Source organism: Hypomesus transpacificus, chromosome 15 (assembly GCF_021917145.1).
Source record: "Hypomesus transpacificus isolate Combined female chromosome 15, fHypTra1, whole genome shotgun sequence".
NCBI classification, from domain to species: Eukaryota; Metazoa; Chordata; class Actinopteri; order Osmeriformes; family Osmeridae; genus Hypomesus; species Hypomesus transpacificus.
Genome location: NC_061074.1, coordinates 10627952 through 10647657, shown reverse-complemented (window position 1 = coordinate 10647657; position 19706 = coordinate 10627952). Strand labels below are relative to the sequence as shown.

The 19706-nt window shown below is 42.4% G+C and overlaps 1 protein-coding gene across 14 annotated transcripts; it reads right to left on the bottom strand.

Annotated features, from left to right (window-relative positions):
- Nucleotides 1-296: 296 nt before the first annotated feature.
- On the bottom strand, nt 297-19086 carry st3gal4 (ST3 beta-galactoside alpha-2,3-sialyltransferase 4). Of its 14 annotated transcripts, none has more exons than XM_047036621.1 (13): nt 18748-19067; nt 15063-15150; nt 13852-13986; nt 13492-13563; nt 12365-12434; nt 11974-12066; nt 10010-10107; nt 8616-8679; nt 8153-8248; nt 6576-6765; nt 6076-6213; nt 1548-1700; nt 297-1404 (listed from the first exon to the last, which is right to left on the bottom strand). In XM_047036621.1, the coding sequence occupies exons 4-13, from the start codon at nt 13526-13528 to the stop codon at nt 1315-1317; spliced, it is 1029 nt and encodes a 342-aa protein (XP_046892577.1). In that variant the 5' UTR covers nt 13529-13563; nt 13852-13986; nt 15063-15150; nt 18748-19067; the 3' UTR covers nt 297-1314. The 14 variants fall into 14 exon arrangements, with proteins under 14 accessions (XP_046892577.1, XP_046892576.1, XP_046892575.1 ...); XM_047036620.1 differs by having other exon boundaries at nt 13852-13871; XM_047036619.1 differs by lacking the exon at nt 13852-13986 and having other exon boundaries at nt 18748-19086.
- Nucleotides 19087-19706: the final 620 nt, after the last annotated feature.

Below are 19706 nucleotides of genomic sequence, written 5' to 3'. Positions count from 1 at the left end.
CACCTCTCAGATGAACCAATATCTAGGCATGACTAATACGGTTAATTGCAGAGTCAAGGTGGGTTTGCCAGATGTGCTCTTTGCGGCACATCCCAGCTCTGACTTGGTTTCCGGTTGTTGTCTTGTAAACAACCCCCAGTCTTCACACCCCATCATGTTCCATTATGTAAAGGTTGTTGTAACTATCAGTGGTGAACTCATTCAGGCCCAGCACGCGGTGAGCACTCCTCAGCCCTCCTCACTGGCTCCTCATGGGTGGACTAGTGTGGTCTTGTGACAGAAAATGGAGGTGGGGGAGATAAGGAGAGATGGCGGCACTAAGTCTTGCAACTGTCCATTCCATCAATAACAGACGGTATGAAGAGAACACTTCGTTCCTAACAATTACACGATATCAGTGTGATGAGAAAACTACCAGTTCATGCAGACAGAGCCTTAATTCATTGCTTTGAAATGACATCAGTAGTGACTATTTTAAAGTTAAACAGGCATACCTTGGCCACAGGGGTTTTACAGGTTTGGCCTTATAATTAATGGGGTTTAAAATGTATTCCTGTCTTCTATGCGTGGGGTTGGAGAAGAAATTCAACTCCTCCGTAAAGAGAAAACATCAAAAGACTCAGAAAGACCATGCTGCACATCGGATTCTACAAGCAGACATTTTTGCATCGTCTTCCTTGTTACACTGGAGAGCACACCACTTACTATTCTTTGATCTTCTAAGGAAAAATAAATGCCCACTGTCCTGATTAGGCTGAGTGTCGACTCAGCAGTACCTCTGTGGCCAGTCACTAGCAGCGTGTGTATGAAGTGCCACAGGCAGAACTCAATTTGTCAACACTAATAACACAAACCCTTCTCTTAAGAGAAGTAAAACCATAATTAGCATCTGTCGCTAGCAGGGAAATACAGTCACTCTAAATGTGGGGCATCTCATTGTCTTCTGGGGCTCCAGATATTCGTGTCTTTAGCACTGTCAGTTGACTTTGTGCCAGTGCTATTGTTGGAATTGCCCCAAGTTTTGCCCACATCACGATTGGAATGTGATTATCTTTGCCATGTCACCAATGGGCCTTCTCCGCCATCTACAGGCCAAGGATGGATAACACAACTGAATTATGAGAGAAAATCATGATTAAAAGGTCAAATGAAATTGAATAAGTCATCTTGGATATAATTGATTTCATTTTTATAAAAAGTAATTACATACTGTACAATAAAATATCCAGTGGTATCATTCTGATAATAGCATTTAAAAATGTAAATTAAAATCATAAAACTTTTTTGCAATTATTTTATTTGTAATCTTTTAAGTCATGAGTGAGCGTGTAAGTACACAATCGCCCCCGAGTCCTCGAGTCTTCTTAAGGCTTCTGCTTCGTTGTTGACGTCATGATAGGAATTCTGGAGAGGAAATAACATTTGCTGAGCAAACAGGTCGGAATGTCATCAAAAGAAACTCTGGATTTGCCATTTCACTGATTTTGTTGCAAACAAATGGATTTATCACCAAATTGCTTCCCATACTGCTTCCCAATCCAACTCACCTTCATGGATTTCATGGTGTCGTATCCATAGTAATGTATTGGATGTTTCTGGTTTTTAGCGACAGGGTATCCAAACCCTGCTATGTGAACCACATCACAGTAGTTAAGGGCCACAAACACTGCAATGATCCCCGTGGTAGGATGGACTAGCTTCTGTGGAAACCCAAAACACTGATTAATAAATACAAAATATATGTACTGTATAATAATAATAAAAGTGTATATTGCCTTCAACCACTAGGAGGAGTAAATTCATTTAAAATTACATTGACTCAAACCCTGCATCCGGAAAGTATTCACAGCGCTTCACTTTTTACACATGTTGATATGTTACAGCCATATTCCAAAATGGATTACATTCATTTTAATACATTTAATTAATTTTAAAAGAAAAATTCACATGTACATAAGTATTCACAGCCTTTGCCAAGACACTTAAATTTGAGCTTAGGAACATCCTATTTCCACTGATCATCCTTGAGATGTTTCTACAACTGGAGTCCACCTGTGGTAAATTCAGTTGATTGCACATGATTTGGAAAGGCACACACACCTGTCTATATAAGGTACCACAGTGCATGTCAGAGCACAAACCTAGCCATAAAGTCCAAGGGATTGTCTGTAGACCTCCGAGACAGGATTGTATCGAGGCACAGATCTGGGGAAGGGTACAGAAAAATGTCTGCAGCACTTAAGGTCTCAATGAGCACAGTGTCTCCATCATCTGTAAATGGAAGACGTTTGGAACCACCAGGACTCTTCCTAGAGTTGGCCACCTTGCCAAACTGAGCAATCGGGGGAGAAGGGTCTTATGCTGGGGACACACTAACCAATTTTTTTGATCTCATAAGATCTTCAAACTGTGAGAGACCACACACATGAAGACAACAAATCCTAGATTTAGCTGTTTTGCTACTTCAGTGTGTGGTGTGCCATGATTTGACAAAGACAGCACACCACACACACAAACAGATTTCCAACCAGTGTCCCGACTGTTAACACAAGAAATGTCGCAAAAATCTCTCGAGACTTAATAAGCATGGCGGACGATATGCAGGAAGAAATTGCGATGAGAGTCTTTCCGTTATATTAACTCTATGGAGTCTTTGCAATGATTTTCACAGAAAATTCATGGGAAAAAATAAAAGGGTTTGCTGTTTGCACAAATCAATTCCTTTTAACTTTGTGCTGCGCTGTGACTCCGTTTTTAATGTTTCCGTCTTTTCTCAGCTTGTTTTCTGATTGGATATCGTTTCGTTTCACGTGAAACTCAGCGTTTTTCCTCGGGGTTCCCCCCAAACATTAGGATTTTCTAGGATTCGTGATCGGGGCACCTCCGACGTCCTTCCGAACTGATTCGGTCACTCTTGACACACCTCACACCAAGGGAACATCTGATCAAATAATCTGTAGAACCATCATGGTAATCAGGACGTTAACTAGGATTGTCAGAAGGGGCGAAATCGTCCCGATTATCCTGTAGTGTGTCCCCAGCATTAGTCAGGGAGGTGACCAAGAACCCGATGGTCACTAGAGCTCCAGCATTGCTCTGTAAAGAGAGAACCATCCAGAAGGACAACCATTTCTGCAGCACTATACCAATCAGGCCTGTATGGTAGTGGCCAGACAGAATCCACTCCTCAGTAAAAGGCACATGACAGCCCTGGGAACTGGGAGACTTGTCAAGGGAAAGATTAATGCAGCAATGTACAGAGATATTCTTGATGATAACCTGCTCCAGAGCGCTCTGGACCTCAGACTGGGGTTCATCTTCCAACAGGACGACCTTAGGCACTGTGGATTGTGATTTCCTGTGTATTATTCACTATTCATTCACTCATTTGAGTTTGCTATTGATAAGAGTCGATTGTGTTTATTTGTCAGGGTTAATAGATGTTCGGGGTCAGGATAAAGTACTGTGTAAACGTCTCGTGATGACGCTGGGGAAAGCTCCACCTATAATCTCTCTCTGCCCTGAGAGTGGTCAGGAGCTGTCAATCTTTCTCCAAGACTGTTGTAACGTCATTACTGCCTGACTGTCACTATCTATGTTTACATCCTTGTGCCTTATAAAAGATGGTCCTCCGGCCATCAGAGCGGAGAGACACATGATTGAGACCTAAGCCTGGGGTCTGCAGTTTGATAATACTTATTCAAATCCAGAACTCACCCTATGTTCACTAACCCGGGGAGTCAGATGGCTGAGCGGTTAGGCAATCTGGGGCTAGTAATCTGAAGGTTGACAGTTCGATTCCCGGCCCTGCCAAATGATGTTGTGTCCTTGGGTAAGGCACTTCACCCTACTTGCCTCGGGGGGAATGTCCCTGTACTTACTGTAAGTCGCTCTGGATCAGAGGGTCTGCTAAATGATTAAATGCAAATGTAACCCTGCTAGTGAACATAGTCACTAACCCTATGTTCACCCTTAGTCAAACTTTCTTCATCAGCACACAGCCAATATAAGTGGGTTCGGGACAACTCTTTGAGTAGCCAAGCCAGAGCTCAGACTCCAACCGAATTGAACATCTCTGGAGAGATCTAAGAGCTGTGCACCAATGTTCCCCATCCAACCTGATGGAGCTTGAGAGGTCCTGCAAATACGAATGGGAGAAACCTCATACACAAGACTTGAGGCTGTAATTGCTGCAAAGGTGCTTCAACAAAATATTGAGCAAAAGCTGTGAATACTTATGTACATGTTATATTTTTGTTCTTAATGTTTGCAGATCTATAACAAATGTACAACTTCTTTCACTTTGTCATTATGGGGTATTGTGTGTAGAATTTTGAGGGGAAAAAAGGAATTGAATCCATTTTGGAATAAGGCTGTAATATTAAATGTGGAAAGAGTGAAGAGCTGTGAATACTTTCCGGATGCACTGTATTCCATGTTCAGAGCTTCTGGGCTACACCTCTGCAAAAGCAAAGACCTTAAAAAACCCTCTCCTCTCTCTTCCACTTGAGAACATTCCTCTAAATCAACTTGCTAATGCACTTAGCGTGAGTGTCTTATTTCGGAGGCAGGGGGTGCTGGTTAGGCTAGGCTGAAGTCCAGCTGACATTCTCTGTAATTCAGTCTCTTGTGTTCCTGTCGTGGTCGTGCATAGTTTGGACACGGTCCTGTGGAGCCGTAGTGAGAGGGCCTGAGGGCTGATACTGTCTCTGCTGCTCACCACACCCCACTGCTTGCTGGGAGCTTTGTATGGTGGCAAGGCAGGGACATAAAGTAGGTTTGCACTCCTTAGTCAACCTCTCTCTATTGTGCCTACGGGAAACCCACTGCTGCCCCTTCACAGTCTGGGGAGAGGGCGGAGGGGTGCGTCCAACACTGGCATTCACTGGAAAAAGTCAAAAGGGAGGAGGACTGCGTTCAGGGCCTCTCGAACTCCTGTTGGCAGCTGGCTGACAGGGCACACCCAGAGAGAGGCCATGGCAGACAGCAGGGACAGATGGAAAGAGGCCAGAGAGTGGAGTGAATAGATAAGAGACCTGGGGAAAGAGGAGCTGGATTCTTGGAGCCGTCGGTACAACTGGTGTTGTCTCTGTTCCTGCTCCAGGCAGCGCAGTCAACAGCCTCTAACCCTTCCTGCGCTCAGCTCATCTGGGGCCTGGGGTCCTTGCAGATGGACCGAGACTCTGTATTAGCTGCCCTGCTGACTGCTCACAGGACATTCCGCCTTCCCACTGTTCCCCCTCCACACAGGCATTGGTCAGTTGTGTTTGTGTTGTAGTTGGATGGGTCTACACCCTTGCTCTAAAGCGCTCACAGGGGGGATGGACAAGCAAAACAAAACCTGGCAACGTTGCAGGTCCGAAGACTTCTCCACCACGCACCAAACAAGCCCACTTGGCAGATGTTGGACCTCTTGCCAATGAAAACATTATTCCAAATGAGTTGTAGTTCAAGTCAATGTATCATCCTATTTCAAAATTGAAATCCCTTTGCCAAGCAGGGAATTGTGGTCCAAATTGTAAAAAGAAAACAGACCAATGACACACTTAACATGCCATGCAGCATCAATCTCTATTCCGCAATCATAGCTGGTTTCGATTCTAATATTTCTTTTGATTTGTCTGGATTTTCTTCTTTTGTGCTGTTGCACAACAGCAGCTGTTTTAAATGTATCCGGTCAACTGGCCGATGTCCAAAAAGCAATTATTTCTTTGGGATGTGTTCTGCAGTGCTAAATATACAAATAGTTTATCTGATGAGGAGTTGTCCGAGAAGCCCTTTAACTTTTACAGCAACACAACCGTTGAACTCAAACTCCTCACTCAACCCACTGTAGTGGGAAATGGTCCTTCTATCACACAGAGTCAGTAGAAGCTTGGGAAGTGCATGAACTAGGGCTGACTTAGCCATGTTTGGCTTCTAGGTTTACTTGGAACAGAAGAAGAAAGAGGATAGATTTGATCAGGATTGGAATTAGTAGGATCCACTCACTGAACAGTAATTACTGTTTGCCAATTTCGGACAAAGGACAACATAAAGACGGGCGTAAGCCACCTGTCCACCAGTCGGCTTCACCTGTTTGTTTTTGGGGTTGAGTGGGATCTGGAGCAGGGTGTTTGATGTCTCTAGCAGGAAGTGAGGGTCCAGCACCCGGATATGACTGGTACTGCCCAGCCAGATTTGTGGAGGGGGCTTCCAGAAGCCTTTCCTCACCTTAAACAAACAAACACAAAGTTTTAATTAAGTGCACACACACACACACACACACACACACACACACACAGGGGCTGTCTCCACACAGCCACAGCTTTAGTTGAACCTCCTGTATCCTGGTTTCTCGGGGTAAACCACTCAGTGTGAAAATGTGGGAGTAATGACCCATCTCCTATTAGCCCTGCAACTGCCCTAGAGCTAGAAGGAGGGATCATTTTGGGGTTGTGGAAACTACATATGATTAGTTGTTTGGCAACGCTGCGTGCAAAAGCAGTTTTTCACTGCATGGATGGATGGTAAATACTGTTAAGTGGAGGCAGTTTAAAATGGAGGTTTGTGTGTAGGCTCCCACATCCCCGTACCCTCTTCTCGTCGTAGAGGATCTCTTTGAGCCAGCGGAGGTCCTGCTGTTTGAAAGGGATGAGGACCATGAGGGTGTCTGGCTCATTATGCAGCCCAGGGTTGTAGGAGGCTGACTCAGGGTAGAAGAGGCGCATGGTGGTCTTGTTGCCCACGTCGTCTTCATAGCCCTTAACGGGCGCATCGTTCAGACTGTCGATGGACAGAAAAAAGCATTTCAGGAGCGTTTTTTTACTAAACGAGTAAAAATGGTGGTATTACTTAATCTGGTATTACTCAGGTAAAAAAATATATTTTGATATTACTGCTTTATGAATGAGCATGGCTATTTCTTAAATTGACAACAACGACAAAATATATATATATCTGGAAACACTCCAGAGTTACTGCAGTTGTTTGTAATGGTGCTGATTAAAGTATAAACAGCAATTCTCTCAAGATTACAAACAGTAGGCTAGATTACAGAGTTACTGGATGTAAGCGTATAATGAAGATTTGTATCACTTCATTTTTCACTTGCAACTCTATTTAGCTCTCACTTTATGACCCTAATTAACCTTCAAACTTTTGCTTTTTGACACTTGCTTTTCCACCTGCTACAATTCACAATTGAACAGTTTCTATACAGTTTGCACCCCAAACCACCAAATCCTAAATGAGTAAAACACTTCAAAATTATTTGCAAAAGCTGTGTTTGGGATTTATGCTTTCTAATACAGGCTTGGTCCAATTTTGTCTTGTTTTTCAGAAACCAAAGCCGAACAACCAAAGCCGTTAATCAAACTCTCTCAATAACCTCAGAGTCAATTACATCTTTTTCCTCTCAGAGATAGTGAGATTAGCTTCTGGGACACACAAACATTCACAAGGGGCTATTGTATTTTAATGCTGTAAATTGGCAACTTCTATTTTATTTTATGGCAACTTCTATTTTACTTTATTGCATATTTTATTTTAAATTGTATTCCACTTAGTATTGCTAGTTGATGTATCCTTGTATAGTTAGACCATATATCTAAATTTAAGATTCCTATATGTTTATTGTATGCACCTTCCTGCCAAAGCAAATTCCTTGTCTGTGCAAACTTTCATGAACCAGGCAAAAGCCCAGACTATTTGTAAGAGGCTTATAAACTCAAAGTGCACACTTTCATTCCAAGGCTATAAATCAGATTTGGCCCGGGGTGAGGCAAGTGTTTCTATCCTGGGGGAAACAAAGTCCTCCCATGGGTCAACTATATGTGACCTGCAGTTTGCTAATTGACGGGTTGGCACACTGTAGTGGTCATTGGTCTGATGGCCATTAGTGCAAATATCATTGACCATGTTGTTCTTTCATAGACAACGACAATAAGCAAATCTGATATCAATGGAACAGATTCCATAATAGCATTTCTAAATCATGTAAACAGACACTGGGCCTACGTAGGACCTTTCGAATGGATGTAACAGGAATAAAATATATAAACAAATTTAGCCAAACATGGAGGTGCGGGGTAATGTTACAATAAGAATAAAGACCTATTGGAAAGTAAGTGGAACTTGCTACAGAAAATGCACAAAAAAAATGCACTCTTACCGGATCACCACATCATACTTGTTGATGACGCCACCCAGGGAACTGTTCTTGATGGCATATCCGTTTCCTATTACCACGCAGGTTCTGCACTCAAGACTGAGGACATAGAACAAAAAAAGCTACGGTAAAAGAACAGTCCATTTGTTCCTTCGGAATTCATACTGTGCTTTGAAAAAAACGCTTATTTAAACAGACGGCTGGATACAATGGGAGGAAGCACGTACTGTACAGTACCGCAAGACTGCTGTCTAATGTGAGAAGCTGTTTCAGAAACAGCCATACCTCTTTCCGGGTCAGCTAAATCATTTTAAACATGGTAATATTTTTATCAGCATCTGTTTCACAGAACCATTGTTTCATAAGCATACAGAACAACAATTTCCCCCTCTCCTTTTATTGGTCTGTCGTTTTAGCCATGGTCTTAGCACTCATGTTATATTGGCTACAGGAAATTCACACTTACTTTTCTATGTTGGCTGGCATTTTGTAGTTGGCAACAACGGCTAAAACTTTCAGCAGAAGCAGCTCTGGAAAAAGGGGTAATTTAAAGAGGAATTAAAGAACCTGTACAAAATTTGCCAATTAAGAGAGTGTTCTACATTGACTCTGCACCATAGGCGATTTAAGCAATAAGCCCCAAGAGGCCGTGGTTTACGCTGATTTTAGAACAGGTAAGGGGAGTTGTTAGGCACGACGCGAAGCGGAGTGCTGAAAACCCCCTTACCTGTTCTAAAATCAGTGTAAACCACGGACTCGCGGGGCTTATTGCTTTTTAAAACTGTTACTACAAATATTCGATATGGTTTCATCAATAAAAACAATTAGAAACAAAATAGTTTAATAATAAACCGTAATTGTTCCGCTACTACAAAGTATGGTTCCTACATAAATCGTTGCCACGCAACAGCCAGATGGACATCTTTGCCGTCTTTTTCAATTTGAAATATTCGATGCGCAGTAATATGGAATGTTAAAGAATGTTATGAGGACAACCTGTGAGGTTATGCTGGATTTTACAACGGCATGGAACGCGATATAGCCAATCACAATCAAGGATGGGAACAACCAGTTTTAGAATCTAGGTTTTAAAACTGGGGGCGCAAAGGGTAGTGTTTTTTGGGGGGGGTTACCAAAAAATCTCTAAATTTATACTAGATCTTAAAATGTATCATTAGAGTACAACAAAACATGATGGAACATAAAACTCTGACATCACTTTAAAAAAGATTATTGACATATAATCGTTTTTTTTTCATTAATTTGAAAATGTAAATGTTTTTATCCTAACAGTGCATTTGCATCCACTGCGCCTGCGGAAAAATTGCCTATGCTCTGCACTATTTGTACATTGATTTGGATATAGGCATCTGCTAATACATTGGAATGTGAATGTTTTTTTTTTTTCTTTGTCATTTTAATACTACTGTAGTCTGATGCTACAGTCCTCCAATGACATAATACCATTATTATTTCAAGAACAGACTACCATATTTTTTAAGTTAGGAGCAAGACGCTGAGGTGATATCATCACATGTATATAGATAAGTCCACCAATGAAACAGTTTCTCGCGTCCAGCTTCCTCTCAGCCATTCCCCTACTAGTCCATTAGCGAGATATCACACCCAATAAATCAGCATGTGTCAATTATTAAATGTTCTGAATTCATTAACACGTGCGTACAGTATGCAGATCTAAGGCTTGTGAAAGCCAAATGATGTGTGTTTGTATCATACAAATATATTGGGGATGTTTTACTACTTTAGAGTCGGGGACAGGCGACAGTCTTGCTTAAACTGGCTCTGGTGTAAAGCCAGAGCAGAGACATTTTGAGGTAATAAAATAAAAAAAAAACATACCACTGCCCTTAATACCATAGGGTAAAGTCAATGTTGAAAGATGCTCTTGCCAGAAGAAATCCTCCAGTTTCAAAAACAGTTGTGTTTGTCTGCTAATGCTGTTTTGGGAGGATAAAGACGTGTAATTAGAGAATATATTCCTTCAATGAGTTATGTGTTTGTATGATGTCACACAGTAACAATGCCACTCCAAACTTAACAGGGGACATTTTTACTACTTCGGGAAAAGACAACAATGCCCCAGACAGACCCCACTAAGAGAGACCAACATACAGTAGAACAACAACATGCAATTGACTCTGGCTATGTTCTACACATTAACATCTTTTGGCAGGGAGTCTTTGAGCCTTTTACAATGCATCTTCAGGTCTCCTAGAGCAGTGGTTCCCAACCCAGGGCACCCCTGTCCTGCACGTTTTAGAAGTTTCCCTGCTCCAACACACCTGATTCAAATGAATGGTCAGAAGCAGGCGTCTGCAGAGCTGGCTAATGACCCATTCATTTGAATAAGGTGTGTTGGAGCAGGGAAACATCTAAAACATGCAGGACAGGTGTTCCCTGAGGACCAGGGTTGGGAACCACTGTCCTACAGGTTTGGAGACCAAATTAAAAACAAGGCCTTTGTGACTTCCCAGAAGGCTTCATAGAGAATGTTGTGGGCCAAAACTGTATGACGTACCCCATTCTAGGCCTGTATTGATGAATTAGATGGAAAACTACCAAGTGAACGAGTTTATCTTAAAAATAGCGCAACCAAGCATAAAAACCAAATTGCACTATTGATTACACGATCATGTAATAAAAACGATCGTGATCAGAGGTCAGAACGAGAACATTACATATTTGAGTAAGGGACAAATGAGCCTAAGACAATGGCTCTTTCGGGGACTTGCTCCAAACAGTCAGGCTGACCTGTTTGGACAGGCACAAGCACCATAGAGTGAGATATTATCTGAAGACAGAAAGACTTGGTTTGATGTTGGTTCGATTCCGGGCGTGGCAAAATTATGTTGTGTCCTTGGGCAAGGCTCTTCACCCTACTTGCCTCGGGGAGAATGTCCCTGTACATACTGTAACTCGCTCTGGATAAAAGCGTCTGCTAAATGTAAATGTAAATGTAAAACTTTGTATGGTTAGTACTGATAAGGAAGGGTCTTCTGGGACCGAGGCAAACTGACATACACGGATAAGATCAATAACAGAAAGTTACTCACACAGGAACGCTTGAGAACCTACCCATCGCCAGGGACATCCCCAAACAGTTCCCAGAGCATGAATCGAACATTCCTGCTTGTGTTATTGTAACGAATCAATCGATCTGCATGAGCTGTTTTGAGTGTCAGCTCTGAAAGTGTACATATAGTACATGACTGGCCTTGAGTCAACAAGTGTTCAAACTTCTTGTATTTAAAATTAATTTTGAACAGGTCACAAAACATAACTGCAAGACATACGGCAACCCAAACTAAAGAGGTTGAAGTGCAAGGTAAAACAAAGAACGAAATGTTCAAGAGTGTTTTCTCATGTACTCTATTCGAAGGAATAAAAGTGTTGTGTACTTAGTGCAAAGATAGGGTTGGTCCTTCTAGCTTTTTTATCCATCTTTTCCCCTTACGAAAGCAGAATGTTCCAGAGGAATCTCCAAACCCCATGTACTTTAATGGTTATGGGTAAAAAATTATTTCCTTTTCACTTTTCTTTTTCATTACAATGAAGTATTTTACTGATGACTGGCGCAAAAAGAGCAAAAAAAAAATTCTGAGGAGGCTGGCAACTCAAATTCCAGTAAAAAACTTTGGCAAAGTGAGTTCCTTCTGGATATCCCTCAAACCCCAGAACCCCTCAAACCCCAGAACCCCCCCACCCCACACACACACACTCCTTAACACACACACAACCCTCCATCAACTACACACACACACACAACCCTCCATCGTCCTAAGAGACAGAAATCAATTACTCACTTAAAGTTAAGGCTCTCCCACTTCTTCTGTGACAGCCAGCCACCACACAGGGCCTTGCTCGGAGTAGGAGTCTTGCTGGTGCCTCCATAGCAGCTGAAAGACAGGGGCACAGAAAAATACACTTCAGTCAGGAACAGACTATAATTCCTAAAAACCTCCCTGTGCCACAGCCAGATGAGTGTAGTTCCAAAACCCTCACAGAAATAAAATATGTGTTTCTGTCTAGGTATGACAGTTTGTTATTGATCTAATCAAACATAAATCAAATTCTAATTGAATCTTGTGTGGGTAGGTTTTCCTCCTCAAGATATAGAGGAGGGGTGGGGGCCGTTCAAGGACAGGGTGGAGGGGGGGGGGGGGGGGGTTGTGTACGGGGTGCATACCTCCATACCTCTGAAAGACATAGGAGCAGTAGTAGGAGACGAAGAAGAGGACCACAGGGAGCAGTCTAAGGCACCATGCTGGAGGGAGGGAGACACAGACAGACAGACAGAGAGAGAGGGGAGAGAGACAGAGACAGACAGAGAGAGAGGGGAGAGAGACAGAGACAGAGACACAGAGAGACAGAGAGACCAAAGGTGTGATTTTACTTTGCCTCAGTACACTGCAGGTTGACTGTATAAAACTGTGCAACTGATCAACCATTGCCCCACATCTCCACCCAGAAGCGGATATGCACTTCCTGTCTTGAACCAGTAGTTAAATCCCAGGGTAGTTTCAGTTTTTATAGTGGAATTTTAGCGTCTACACAAAACTGATGCATTTTTATATCTCATCTTTGTCTTGTGTCTTTGTCTAACTCTCAAATACAGCAAGGTTGGAAAAACAACATACCCTTCACTACCTGTACTGTAGCTTGAGTTCTATTTTGTGTTCCACAAATACAAAAAGTTACCCTGAAACCAAACTGGTCAAGCTAAACTAAACATGGACTGGATCGCTCTCTGGCACTTACATTAACAGAGCCAGAGAAAAACTGAACGAGCGCCACAACACGGACTGTAAAAGCTACTTGGTTTAAAGGGTGAGGAGTCCATCAAATTAGCGAGAGCGCCAGAAGGCTGAAAGAACCTGGTCCTGCATATGAAAAAGGAGCAAACGCCGTTCAAGATCTTGCGAGACCGAGAGCTGTGCTCTCATATGATCAGCGCACGTTGAGTAACATCTGGATTATAGATGACATGCAGAGCTTGGAATGTGTCTCATGCTATGTGCAAGGAGAGAGTTCAGCTTATAGAACAAAACACTGCATGTGGTAGGCCACAAACGCGAGTTCATTACGTGCAATGGTGCCGTACGCTATGTTGACAGTTGTCCTACAGGTTGCAGCTGTGAAAGGAGATGAGAAGATGGTCCTGATGTGCATTCCAAACACAGACAGATTCTACGACATAGAATTGAACGGGGCCATAGAACACTGGGCTGAAGTGTCCCTTGGTAGTGAGGGTTGAAATAGGTCTGCAGATCGTTTCTCATTTGGACGGATGTGCTTGACCACCCTGTGGAAACGAAGCTTACTTTTCGTCGTCTTTAGGGACATCTTCACATGCTCCATCGGCCTATCATCTCTGTAGGACGCATGATGTTATCCTGGGAAGGAGAGAAAGGTCAAGGGCGAGCGGTGGCTGCATTTAGTTGTAGAACAGTGTAGGCACATGCTGACATCTGAATGATTCCGGCAGGGCTATAGGTGCGAGGCGAGGACTGTAGCGCAATCACCGCAAAGCTGATTTAAATTCCCTCATTGCAGATGAATAACCAGGGAGCTGGGTGTAAAATGAAACGTGAAGTGCCAGGCGGGGTGTCTCAGAGGTAGTAGCAGCTAGAGAGAGAGGCAGTTACTGATGGATGGCACAGTATCGCCGCCTCAATACTCACAGGGAAATAAGCTGTGATGGCTGGATCAGTGTTCCATTTCCCAGACAGCAGGGGACAAAAGGGAGACACATTAGGAAGGGCGTTGAGACATATGGTGTGGGTGAGGAGAAAGGAGAAGAGCATGGGGAGATGGAGCTAGACAATAAAGTGAAGAGGAGGGATGAAACAGATAGATGGAGACCAATGGAGGCCGATGGAGAGAGAAAGAATAAGAGAGAACAGGGTTAGTGGGATGGGCCGATTGGTTTAAGAGGATGAACTGGTTGGTGGCCTCCGCCATCATGAGACCATGCAATCCCACGGTCTTTTTAGCTCGCTGCAATCTGCTCCTGTAAATTGTGCTTTAGGATGGTAACGTTTTGATTACAGCTTAGCTGAGATTATAGAGTCTAGGATGTCATCCACACTAGACTAGCTCGTTCACATAGGGTTGATGTTGTCGCCTGTCCATGGATGTGATGGGATGACAATGCTCTATGGTTCTGAACACGAGAAACCGCAAAACAAATTAGCACTGTAGTTAAGGAGAAGACCAACACAACGCCACCATTTCTTATGCAAGATGATACTTGTGCCAAAACAATAAAAAGGATCAGTCATTTAAGTAATCATACATACCCAAACAGGCGTGACAGCAAAACTTTTGTAAGACCAACTGAACATATAACTGTAAACCAACAATGCTTGGTTGGGCTTTCTCTCTCTGGGGAATGCAACAGATCTGTTTGGGGAAGGTTGCGTGTAACATTTCCGTTTCTCCTATGTGTATTGATCTATGTTTGAATGTGCATTTAGGGTGGAATTCACATGTACTATAGTCATTGTGTTCACTCAGAAGGTCAATGGAATGAACATTGTGTTCACCAGTGTCTTTCTGTCTGACCTAAGCAGTTCCAACATGCACGATGCAGTACATGCTGCCTTTAGTAAAGATAGTCTTATTTGTCAATGAGATGTTTACAGTTGTTGATGGCAGTCTTTGTGTTTGATGGAAGTCATCGTATTGAGTGCATTGTACAGTGTATTGTACCGAGTAGATCTTTTTTGTGTGTGATTGTATGTGCCATATGTATGTACCGTATGTATTTACCATGTTAATTGTATTCAAACAGGAGACCTATGCAAATTCTAGACAAAGTCTATCTCAACAGATTTTATAGCAGAACGCAATTTCACAGTAAAATGTTACAGGATTTCACTGGAGCACATACCTTTGCCTTCTTTCATCTCTACTCCTTTAAACAACACGTCAGGTCTCTGGATTATGGATTTATTCCTAGATTGTAGACTGATTGATTCCTGCAGAAACACAAAGAGCATAGTTCAGATGGAACACTCAGTTTTTCTCACCCATATAGTTTTGAATACTACCCTGGGGAAATTGAGGAGGCGCTTGTGTCGAAGTTCTGTTGACACTAAAATCCATCAATACAATATAGAAAAAGACTAATTGTTCAAAAACCAAAAAATGATAGTCTAAATTGAAAACAAAACTAAATGCGGCTAACCAACAGGGTCCATGCCATTTGACTTGCTTGATCACATCACTGATCTCATCCATCAAACATTTCAGATGCCCCCTGGGAAGGTGCATTCATGTTTTTGAATAAATAAATAAATTACATCTACAAACTGTCACCCTAAAATACATGAAAACTGATACATTGAGACCGTGGCAAAACCACCAGTTTTACCAACCACTGGTTCCCTTGGTTAATCTTACTTCCTATTTGGTTGGGTAGCCTAGTACCCAACCTGTAAACTAGCAGCTGACTCGTGTTTCTGTTTTCAGCTGCTGAATGTATCATAAACATTGCACACATTACACTTTAAGACTTACTACATCCAAGTGGTGAAGACGGGGGCAAAGCTATGACCGCATTAACCAACCACCCTACCAACAAGTTCCCATCGTGAATCGCGAAGTTCTGGTTTGGTGGGTCTGATACTGCTTCTGAGGCAACATAAATTATGTTGGGCTTCCCATCTATGTGGCTGTTCCTCCTGTTCACAGACCACAACCTTTACAGAAGGTTCATCATCATGTAATCTGTGTTTGTTTTGTTACAGTGTAAATTAACACAGCTCCAACAACCTTCAAGGAAGACAGGACATTATTGTTGGTGAACCGTGGCAATTTATTCAGCCCAAAACAATGAAACTATTAGCTAAACTATCTGACTGTCCTTATATGAACTATCACTGACTTAAGGACTGAATGAACCTTAGATGAACAGTCACTGACCGAAGGTTTGACCCAACAATATCAGGAAAGCCCACTGTCGGCATCTCTGGTGATAAAATAAAGTACTTGCATTTGATTCAAAGAAAAACCTGACTTCCATTCCTCTTGAAAAGCAACCTTGCTAAGACATCCCGCTACACTCTGCAAAACGAATGCAAAATGAAACATTTGCAACCACCATAAATAAATAATCTACAGTGACATGCATGAGTATATCCATGTAAGATAAGTGCAGATTTTTCAACAATAGTCCATACCTTTACCACCACTGTGCCCAAGCATGACTTAATGTTTTTGAACCCCCCTCGTTCTAGCCCCATGCAATTTCCATGACACGAAGCATGAGAGGATTTCATTGACTAGGCTCTATAACAAGCTCCACAAGGCTCCCAAGAGCAGGAGGCACAGGCCCTGAACAGGGAGGCCTAAATCTGCACCGAGTGGCAGCACAATGGCAGTCTGTGTGGCATGCAGGGAGTAGAGGGCCGGGATGAGGAGGAGAGGAGGAGGTTCAAGTGGTGGGTAGGTCAACATTGGTGATGGCAGTGGTGAAACTCGGTGGCAGAGGTCCAAGTATTCAGGATCAAGGGGGAGTACATGTGACAGACACAAATGTTCAAGTCCGGGTCTGTATCGAGCAACATCCTGTACATAATATCACTGTCGAGGGCATGGCGTAGGAACCTCCCTAACAAAATAGCTTCCACCACGATAAGCGTCGTTATTTTCAAGAACAGACTTCCTGGTAAAGCGTCTTCAGAAACCTTCCCCTCTTTCAATTATCAAGTGAAAATGTGTTGCTTTCAAGTTTGATATACAAAATGCAATAAATAAATAAACGTTGATGGTTTGAACTGCAAGTCACAAAAGTCTGTATAATGGAGAGTTTGTCGGCTTAAACCACAAAGTCTTCGACATGACCTTTGTTATTCTTGGTAAACGCTGGAATGAAAGCTGGTTTTCAAGATACACTACTGCCATTTCTTTCACTTCCCTCCCAATCCACTCCCCTGAAAATATTGGATATCTGCAACTGCACATTACCCTCCCTCGGAAACCATTGATGAACACATTTGCCAGGGCAGGCCGGGCTGAAAGGTATAACTATATGATATATACGTGTACTCATTCCAAATGACCTTGTAAGATCAGTATTTGCAAGTGAGAGAATGATTTAACTTTAAAACCCATACAACCATGCCAACCGGACATGTTCTACATTCATGCAAAACGGGGACATATCCAGAGCGACTTAGTGTGTACAGGGACATTCCCCCCGAGGCAAGTAGGGTGAAGTGCCTTGCCCAAGGACACAACGTAATTTGGCATGACCGGGAATCGAACCAACAACCTTTTGATTAATAGCCCGACTCCCTAACCGCTCAGCCATCTGACCCCCCTTTAATGGGGCAGCTGTGGCTCACGAGGTAGAGCGGTTTGTCCGTGTATCAAAGTGACCATGAGCAAGACACTGAACCCCAAGTTTCTCCTGACGGGCAAGCCAGCACCCTCATGGCAGCTCGCCCGCCATAAGTGTGTGAATGGATGTGTCACCAACTCTGGGCGAATGACAGGCAAAAGTGAAACGCGTTTTGAGTATCATACAGGTAAACAACACGCTATGCAACTGCAGTTCAGTACCATTCTACTTTTCTATGTCAGCCTCTTCTTTTCTTTAACCACACATCGATCACCAACCCAAGCACGCACCTCCCTGCTAACCCAATACCAGGGCATGAATAAGGATTGGATTGGATAGTTCAAGTAACCTTAACCCCCCCCCCCACGCCACCATCTCACATTGTGTTTCATCTAGCGAGGGGATTGACATGCTGCCTTAATCCAGCTGTAAGTATCAGATTAGATCAAACACACTGGCCAGACAGGATACAGTTCCCCACTCAACCAAACTTGACTCTCAATACTATCCAGTGTGGTAGGCTAATTCCTTTAACACAATCATAGACACAATCTTTTTACTGAGTTTACTGCCCTAAAAATGGGTTTATTACGGAAAAAGGTACCTGGGATGTCTATAGAAATACATGTACTTGGAAGTAATGTAATGCATTTTATGTATTATATTGTAGAAACCCAATACAAAAAAAATTATATAGCATATTCCCTCCACTTCACAATTGGTACAATTGTTCCTGTATCTGTACTCAACAAAAAGCCGACACATTCGCATGATTGATGGCCAAAATAAAGTTGTGAAACTGAAGCACTATCCCAGTTCTTTTCTCAGTTGTAAGTGCTACCATGTAGCTTTGGAAATTGTTTTTTTAAGTATGTGTTTGGGTTTGGAACATCAGAGCTTCACACTGGGAAGACTCATCCAACTACTCAACTGCAACATTGTACCACAAAGCTGTTGCAAATATAAAATGAATAGTTTATTTTTTTTCATCAACAAAAATTGTATTCGATCGAACATATACATTCTGGAAAATAATTGCAAAAAAAAAATTACTGCAACAAACTTACGCATTTGCTCAAGTTTGCTAAATTATACTGCTCTTAACAGGCGTGCGGTGGTATCACGCCATGGCTCAAGCGCCGTCATTATTTGTTAAATGATAAAACCCATACCTTGATTAGTTGGCACTTCAGAATGTAAAAAAGAGGCTTGGAAAACAATGCACACCTACCAGATGTATCAAATATATCCAGTTAGAGTGTCCGCGATTCAATATCGACACGAGCAAAACAGCACAGTAAATCTACAACCAACTTGGTACGGTTAGGTTCAACACTGAACTAGACAGTTTGTGTGAAATAGGCGTCTTCAAGAGCGAAGTGGGAGGTCCCCACGCCGTCCAACAACTGATAAGGTTTTGATGTCTCATTTCCATAGAGCAAGCAGCATAAGCTATTTCACTTGAAACACATCATGTTTTTACACATTATTAGCTATAGCTAAAGACTAACGTTATCTATTCAGACAGTGAACGGTCCATTGGAATGAAATCTGAGCACACCGCGTCCTCACTCCTAATACATGGACGCATGCGCATGGGGTGTGTGCCAAACGGGCGGGGGGGCGATGAGGTAGGCTAAATAATCCATCAATATTACTGGATGAATTATTAGATGCATTTGTTTTGGATTATTATTTAAATATTTCAATCAAGACATTCAGAAATGTTCTGCAAAATTATACTCTACTGTAAACAATTCCAAACAAACGTATAGCTCAAATTGCAATTTTAAGCAACATTTTCTAAAAACTCTGTCTTTTAGTCTAGAAAAGTCTCCAGTTTTCGTCACGCATAAAACTAACACCCCCAGTGGAATTTGTTATGTCTGTTGATCGAGAAGAAGTGCGCTGTTTCTCATAGCTTGTCCTTGAGCTTGCATGAGAAGATATCACTGTTGCGGGGGAGGGGGAAGGGGGGGGGGCTGCTCTTCACTTCCCCAATGTTGGAACAGAACCAAGAACAAGTGAAGCCCCTGTAGATTGTGCCAACATGCTGACAGCAGATATAAACACTCATTAAGTGGTAAATAGGAGCTGAATAGATTTCAACTTTACATTTACTGAGCCATATATTTTTTAAATGAGGACAACTTTTAAACTAAATGTACTGTAAAATCAATAGGGAACTTG